At 39.0% G+C, this 9051-nt stretch overlaps 1 protein-coding gene across 1 annotated transcript in view; it reads right to left on the bottom strand.

Annotated features, from left to right (window-relative positions):
* The window catches only part of nlk2 (nemo-like kinase, type 2), a 36207-nt gene that overhangs the window by 14289 nt on the left and 12867 nt on the right, over nt 1–9051 (bottom strand). The window contains exons 2-3 of the mRNA XM_015057943.1: nt 6527–6656; nt 6350–6405 (exon numbers count right to left, since the gene is read on the bottom strand). Coding sequence (XP_014913429.1) covers nt 6350–6405; nt 6527–6656 — 186 coding nt within the window. The remainder of the gene's footprint in view (nt 1–6349; nt 6406–6526; nt 6657–9051) is intronic.

The raw sequence follows: 9051 nt of genomic DNA, 5'->3' as shown, positions 1-9051 counted from the left end.
TCTATTTTTTTTTTAACTAAAACTTTTTCCTGACCTAAAAAAAATTCGATACCCTGGAGTTTGTTATCTTCAGGAATTGAGCAGCAGGGAAATAAAAAGATGACAACCGTGGAAGCTCTGGAACTTCTTGTTGATCATGCCAGGACCGACTACGATGGCAGTAACTCACATCACAAACATCAAGTCAGTCTGAGCTACTCATGCCTAGTGCAATACAGAAAATCATTGTTGAAATGACAAGTCTAAAAGGAAGGCGAGTTTTTGGAGAGAACTGGAAGGAGCTGGACCAGATGCATTTAGATGCATATTTGGGGGGGGGTCCTCATTCTTACCAGAGTTTTCAAGTCAAAGGATGAATCAACAGCCAGTCTAAGGGATGCAGAGACAGGCAGGGTAATATTATGGGCCATAATGTTTCTGGAGACTTTTCTCCAGAGTAATCTGATTTGACAATCGATGGACAAGACAAACTAGCAGCTAATAGAACAGTGTGGAACATGTGGGTTGTAACTTCTCCTGTCCTATAAAACAGGCCCCAATGTCACAGTAGATGGAAGATTTGTGGCATTCATAAAGATCACCGCTGGCATTCAGAGGTCGCTGCTCATTTACACTATATATGCCTTCCACACCAGCTAAATATGACATAAAAATCTGGGCAGCATGTGATGAAAAACCCAGTTATGTTTTGGACATGCAGGTTTAAACTGGAAATCCACCTGGAGGATCATCTTCAGGACTCATTTATCTTGATTTTAGTCAGCAGGTCAATTTGACCCAGGGCAGAATAGTGTCTCAAGTTCAATTATAAAGATGACCCCTTCAAAAAAAAAATCTAAATGTAATATAAAAAAATTTACAAAAAATCACTTTCAAAGATAATTAGTGTTATTTTGTGTTTAGGTTTTTCAGTGGGCATAAAAAAAATGTAAATCACATTTTTTTATGTCCAAATGAGTAAATTGTTGTCATTGATCCTTTATTTGTGAGGAATAAAAAAACATAATTGCACAAATATTGATTGAAATGGTTAGTATAGGAGTTAATAATCAGATACAAAAAAGATTTGGAGGATTTTTTTGGTTTCTGACAATATTGCATGACTAAACACTCCCTGGGTCAAATTGACCCGCGAACATTATTGCTGTACCTCAGAAACGAACATAACAGGATATACTTTCAAAATATCAATCGAGGAAAATAAAATAAATTAACTCAAATACTCAAGCAAAATGAGGAAAAGTTATATACTGTGCAATATCAAATTAAATGTAACTACATCCTATTTTCAATCTCAAGAAATCTTGCACAAACCCAACAGTTACCTTTGAGCAGAGAGTGCCAGACTACAATCAGCTGTGAATTCCAGTGACAGCCCAGGTAACAACCGCTGACAGTCTAATAAAACAATGCTCTAATGATCAATTGAGCAACATTTTTATGGTGCACAATACTGCTATCAACCCAGCAAACTCACCAATAGTTCAAATCAGTTGTTTCAAAGATTTGGGTGACTTTTCAGGATGAAATTATCAGCAAGACGCCAACAGCCAGCCACAATCACAGTGGAACAGGTGATGATGTTCAAACTGCGCTGGAGGCGGGGCTTTAAATAAGAACAGTTTGGGGCAACACAGGAAGTGGGCCCGCAACAATAAAAGTCTTTACTAATTGACTAAATGCGGGTTACATAAACATATATGAAAACTCACTAAAGTACATCAACCTTATTGGGCTGATGTACTGACAATTTTGAACATGTCAGTCATGGATGCAGTTTATGAATTTTAACGGTTTTGAAGAAGTCACAACAGAAATATCTCAATAGCGCCCTCTGGCAACTTTCACAACATCATCCTTATTTAGCTTGTTTTATGGCAGAGTTATGTAATTTGATACACTTATAGAATTTCACAAGAAACACAAAAAAGCTTTCTTGCATCCATGCTCTACAACAAACAGGAAGCCAGCTATTGAACTTGTGATTTTTTTTTACCCCATTTTGGCCATTTGTGGCTTTTGAATTTGATCAAAATCCTCTTACAGTTTTCGATCTTGAAATATAGCAAGATTTTTTTGGCCATGACTGAACTTGTAGGACAACACCACTATATGAATGAAAATGTTTAATGTGCAGAAAGAAATTTTGTACAACAATCATTTTTTGTGACCAAGTGAGCATAGAAGAATTTAACTTCACCTTAATTGCCTCTTAACTTCACAGGAAGATTGTATCATAGCCTGTCCACCTTCTCTCAACAATCAGCCCACCTACTGAACTCTCATTTAAACACTGGCCAGTGCAGCATGAATTCTAACAAGAAGAATAAACCTTCCTCTTTAATTCAGTGGCAGTACTTTTCTCTGGTGTTCATCACTGCTTATTTCCTTATTGAACTGATGTATATGCATGAGGAAGCGCTGCATCAACCTCAGTGGCAGAATTTCCCATAGAGGAGTAAGGTCTGATATGACAGGTAACCCATCACATTTGTATTCATGAGCAGTTAAATGAATGAACTGATGAATAAATGCATAACAAGAATCTGCTAAAATGTTGCGTAAATGTCACAGAATGTGTGCTCCTCTAAAGCTTTGAGATTTTAATTTGAGAAAGAAGGAGTGGGCTGATTGGTTGTGGGAGGGTATAACACAATTAATTCAATGGAGAAAAGAGCTTCTTAGCTTATTGCTTGTCAATAATGTAGAATTAGTTGGATTGGAAAGGTGTTTGTTGAATGCAGAGAGCACTAAAGTGCCTTTCAATCAGACTTCTACCGGATCCCGCCTGCAGTCTGCTGTCTGGAGAACAGCTTGATTTGTGCACAACACAGTCTGCTATTCAGTGTGTTAACTTCCTATTTAGTCCTTTGTGTCTGCTAAGATGGAGACATAAGGACTGTGTGGAACATCCAAAAGCAATCTGCTTTAACAAGATGGCTCAGTTTGTATACAAGCTTATCGTCAAGCCAGACAGCAGGAGCAGTGTTTGACTCTTATTATTCATGATACAAGATCCCTTTGATCTCCATGCTGCCAAGCTGCACAATTCTGTCTAACCTTCTTGCAGCAATTCCTCCCTTGTGCATCAATAGCTACAGAGCACCAGCTTTAAGGGTGTTTGTGATTACAATAAGAAAACAAGTAATTCAGTATTTATTTTATGTTTATTGTAATAATAATAATTAATTAACCATTCTTCAGTACTTAGAAAAAGTTGTGCAAATGTTGGTGTTAAATGTAGTAGTTGGCCGTCAGGGCCTACAAGGCGTTCTCTGCAGCCTAAACACTATCGGAATCCCTAACGTATCTACAACCTAAATTGCAATTTTTGTTCAATTAAAATGTAATAACTTACTTCCAACAGTCTATTTTTTTATAGCAACTCTCCAGGCTGTGCTGCTTCCTGTTTAAGTCTGTGTGGATTATTGATTTTCCGTCCAATCAGATTTCAGTATCTATGTGTTGCCAGGGCCAGTCTAATCTGCCCATGGCCTTCAGAATTGATAGAGGAGGTCTACATTCAGTAATCTATTTAGCGGATACTGAAAGCTAATTGGTTCTTTTAACCAATTAGCTTTCAACACCTGTTCAAAGGCCTACAGTGATCTGATTGGAAGGTCAGAGCGAATCAACAACCCCAAAATTTTACTAGAAAAGCACATGAAGAACACAATGCTAGATTTCCATAATAAGGTCTTAGATGTTGTCTCTGTGTTCATTTGGACTCAGCACAGTTAGTCAGTATCTACGTATGTGGTCACTCAGGACACATTTAAATACCAGATCTGAATAATGCGTTTAGAGCAGGAGGTTCAATACTGATGTTGATGTTAATACATTAACATCAACATCAGTTGATGTCAATACATTTGTTATACTAGCCTTATACATCTGCTTTAACAAGATGTATAGGTAACACTTTATTTGAAGGGGTGTGCATAAGACTGACATGACACTGTCATAAACATGACATAACACCTGTCATGAACATAAAGAAGTCTTTATGAATGTTTATGACGGATGTCATGAAGTGTCATTTGGTAAATAATGACACTTTTAATGTAAAGTTGCTCTAAAACACGTGTCAAACTCAAGGCCCGCGGGCCAAATGTGGCCCGTGTATCATTTTATGTGGCCCCCCCAGCATTTTATAGGCCCATGATTGACTTAAAATTGTTTTTTAGCACGAATTGACTACAAACTACATCTCCCATAATGCATTCCGATTGTTACCAGCCAACAATTATGGCTTCTCGCCACTAGAGAGCAGCAGGTCACCTCAAGCTGCTTATTGATTTTACCAGCGAATAAAACTGAGACATCGACAAGCTAACATCAAAACGTCCAAGAAAAGAAAAATCGATTTACAAGTAAGACTGTGAATGAAGATGTGTGTGAGTTGGTGTCAGGGCGGCAGGTGGCGCTAGACTTTTTGTTATCCATTATCTTGACCGATAACATAAAAAAATCGGTCATGTACTATTTTTATCCGTGAAATTACAATCATATTAACATCGGCTATTTAGNGTGCTTGGGCAATGTATAAATTTGTCATAATACAAATATGAAACAAAGGGTTGTGGCAAGTACATGGTAATATACAGCATATACTACCATGCATATGGTATGTGTATACCAAGTATATGGTAATTTTGCTGAAAAGCATACACAGTGTGCGTAGAACGCCTATCAAAAGCATTCAATCCCTGAATGTTTTGCCCTTGATGATAAACAAAATTTGGCCATTTTAACAAAGACGGTGCATTTGGCAAATCTTCCAATTGTCCTTTAGTCCAGTTCAGGAGTCCAGCAGCAAGTCTTTAAAATTAGACCTAAAACCAACTATTCACAAAGGAGCTAAAGTCACTATTTGGTGGTGAATGCCTTAAGGCTTTCCTTTAGACGCATGAAGACGTCATGTGTAGTTTATCAAGGGTTAGTGGATACGGTTTCAGAAGGAGTCGCCCAATAATCTTCAGATTCTTCTCTGTGGGCAGGGATAAAATGATGTCATCAAACTACCACACCAATGTGTGTAGCAATGATCACTGATGATGCCCAAAAAAAAAAAAAAACACAAAAACAGTGCAGATCGGATGATCCGTACAGCTCTATATATAGAGACATAGCCGCTGAAATAATTTAGGGATGCACTGGAGTCAAACGCCAAAATAATTCTATTGGCCCTTTCAGAGGTTAACAAAGGTCATTTATATCCAGTTTGGTGTAAATTGAATGAGGCATATGTGATTTAGAGCCAACAGTATGGAAATGGCAAGGGATTGGAATTCGCCATCGTACTACACCCAACATGGTCCAGACACGCAGAACTACACTGGATCTGCTAATGGAAAATGAATCTCGACAGAAAAATGAATATTTCTATCAAGCCAAATCTTGTTATTACTGTTGACTAGTAAAAACAACAAAATGGTAAAACATCTAAGGGGGTGAATACCTTCTATAGGCACTGTGTTTACCGTTTTGCTAAAATGATAACGAGAAAAAAAAAAGTGGGGCTACTTGAACAATATTAGTCTAAATCTGTAGAACGTTATTGGCACATCACACACCAATATCTGCATGTCCATTAATCATAAAATTGCACAAATTGAAATTAAGAGAATACATTTTCTTAATTAAAACCTGACCAATTTTGAAATAACCAAATTGGTCATCCTAGAGCAAAAAAGTTTTTGCTCTAAGATGAGGTGTTTTTTTTTTTTTGTTTTGTTTTTTTTGTTTGGATGCATCGAAATAGATGTATTGAGCAAAACTGCACTTTTTTCACATCAACAGCCAGATTTCACTACTGGCGAAAACGAAGACGACAGGAAATGGTACAGAGATGATGGTTTGTTTTTGTTTTTCCCGGACAAAAGTGCAGCTGGTTCCACCAGAGCTTTCACAGCATCACACACATAAAAAGTTGTGCGTCATTTAAGTGAGTCCATCTAGCTCTTCTGTAAAATTGTTGACTATACTTTCCCCAAAACGACACATTCATAGCCGTTCCCAAGTATAAGGCGACTGTCGCTCCAACACCTGAATAAAACGCCGACATCTCTTCTGATTGCCAATAGATGAGCGCTATTATCATGGCTGAATTATGAATAGTTTATGTCACCGTTTACATCTGTCGCCACCATGATTTTTTATTTTATTTCTTATTTAATAGAAACATGACATTGGCAAATTGTGTTCTTACAATCTTAGTAGAATATAGGCAAAGATTTGCACACATTTATAATGGAAACACAGCTACTGTCCCCTTCACAGAAATAGGCCATGCAGTGTGCTGACCTGTGTTATCAATCTTTAAGTGAATCAAAAGCATAAAGGATACATTTCTTCAAAGTAGTCGATGTGTGGAGGCTGCAGTATGTCCAAAGCAGAAAGTACCTGTGGACACACAATGCTTAAGTCATGGTTATGACTAGTTTTTTTGTTTGCTTCTTCCAGTGGTTGTCTGGAATCACCTGAAAATGTCTGGCTGTAAAATTTAAGACAAATGTGCACTTACATTTTCATGTTTGAAGAAGCACAACATCTTCAGTTCCCGAAAGACCCTTTTGCAGGAAACAAGATTCTGGAAGACATTGGGCATCTTTTTGAGAGCCACTCGCTTTCCGTCTCTGGGATCCGTCACCGACCTTAAAGCAGAGGATGTATAACATTAGACAGACGGTTATCAGGAGAACTATCCATTGTTCATAAATTTAAAAAAAACATTTATCCTGAACATGTTGATTTCTTAAGTCCTCTATGAGGAGCCCCACCTCTCCACAGTGTGAAGACCCAGAAATAGATCCAACTATCATTGCAAATGCGCAGCAGAATTTTTGATGTTCTTACTGAAATAATTAAGATACAATAACAACAGTGTTTTTATTGTGCTTTCAGGAAGAGCGCATCACTATGTGACTGGACAGAATAATTGAATCCAGAGATCAATTCAGAACAAAGCAGGTGTAAGTATGACTCTACTAGGATCACACAAGGCTGCTCCGATACGCTCTTCTGAGTCTTAGATATGATGCAGTGAATAAAAATTAAAAAAATTCTTGGTGTTCACCCAATACAATTACTGTAATTTCCGCACTATAAGGCGCACCTTCAATGAATGGCCTATTTTAAAACTTTTGTCATATATAAGGTGCACCGCATTATAAGGCGCATAGAATAGACGCTACAGTTACGGTTGCCAATCTACGTATTCTACAAATGTGGATGTGTAATAAAAAAAGACCGGTCCCCGAGTACATTATATAGTAGGCTGCCCCAGTCATTGTTTCACTCACGGTGTTGGTGTTGCGATATTGTGCCCAACTGCTTTCTGGGTAACACATACCAACCGACACGCTTCCCCTCCCTCCCCCCGGCTTTAAATGTATAGGGGCTGGTCCCTTGGTAACCCATAGACATGCGGTAACCCTAGTCGAAGCACCCCGGATGAATGTCTAACGCCACTTTGTTGACATAAAGAATGTCAACGAGACAGTCCGGCTCCGGTCGGCGAGGAAAGCCTTCCGCGACTGGGCCGGGGCGTGGCCAGACGATGGTCACCCTTCTCCGTTCGCGCACAGAATGTTTGTGGAGAACGTGGTGCTAAATGACCTGATTCTAGATGGTCAGATAGGTCAGTCAAACTTTATTAACAAACCAACGTTCTGACAACTATCCCAGCAAGCACCACGCGCTTCTTCTTCTACCGGCGAAAATTAAGTCGGCAACTGCTTACCGTAGTTGCTAGGCCTGTTGTGGTTGAATATTGGTCCATATATAAGGTGCACCGGATTATAAGGCGCACCGTCGCCTTTTGAGGAAGTTGAAGGGTTTTAGGTGCGCCTTATAGTGCGGAAAATACGGTATGTTATTCTTCAATAGATAGCAGCTCTTCTTGGAAGGGAGCTTGTTTGTTGGTTTTGTACACCCTGATGTCATAGACATTCTCTCATTCTACACTACGTCTGTGTTACTTCCCATTTTTCTATTATGGGCTACTGCACCATGCCTCAGATGTCCACACGCCATTTTGTCAAAGTCTCAAGTCTTCGCTCTCAACTGGGAGAAGGTGAGGGGAGGAAGGTTAAAAACCAAATTAAAGATTGTGAGCGTACAAAGCCCTGCAGTCAGTCTCACATAACCACCCAACCTGCAGCATACCGCCAACCAAGAGTCAGAGCAGAGGAGACCCATTCCACTCCATGTCCACATTGCAAATAAATCACACATTTGTACAGCTGAGTAAAAATATGTTTGCTGCAGCCATGCCCACTATCCCCAACTCCTAACCAGCCACTGAGTGGGGCTGTGTGTCGGAGAGAGATAGTTTTAAACCCAACTGGTTTTGAGTGATGAAAAGCGTAAAGCTGTACCTCCTTAAATAAGAGGAGAATTTGTCTGTTTAGGTAGTGTTTGACCAAGGGAGGCCAGCACCAAGATGGTTTTTAGGCACTGCAAAAATCCAAAACTACATGAATTTAATGAATTTACACAAAAATGTCAATATTTGCACAGAAACATAAACATACGTTTGTTAATTGTGAAAGTGAGGTCGCTGTGGGATAGACGGAGAGATGGAGCTTTGACATAGTTGTTTAAAAAAAATAAATGTGGTTCGCATGGACAAATGGAAACTTGAAAGCAGCATTCTGAAATTTATCAATTCAGTCTGATATGATCAATTCAGTTCATTTATATAGAGCCAATAATGTTATGAACAAAGTTTCCACAAGGATTATCGAGGACGCTTCATCACAATTTACAACTCGGCCAACATCTTCACATCCCAAAAATTCTGCAGGAAAATGAGTCTAGATCTGAAGAACCTTTTGTTAAACACCCAGGACAATCCAGAAAGAAAGACGAGGAAGGAGCTGATGAATGATGCGCTCCCTGAGGGGGGTGCTGAAAAGGTGGAAAATAAAGCAGACAAAGTTACCTCACGTTGCCTGCATTGCAAAATAAAAAAAGTTTGTACAGCTGCTTCAAGTTGTGCCTCAGAGCCTGTGTTAGCTTGGCGCATATGTCTGTGTTTCGATAGTC

The sequence above is a fragment of the Poecilia latipinna genome, unplaced genomic scaffold (assembly GCF_001443285.1).
Source record: "Poecilia latipinna isolate Pla-1442-1.1 unplaced genomic scaffold, P_latipinna-1.0 Scaffold1501, whole genome shotgun sequence".
Taxonomy (NCBI): Eukaryota; Metazoa; Chordata; class Actinopteri; order Cyprinodontiformes; family Poeciliidae; genus Poecilia; species Poecilia latipinna.
The sequence above is the reverse complement of the archived record's forward strand: the minus strand, read 5'-3'. Positions and strand labels throughout refer to the sequence as shown.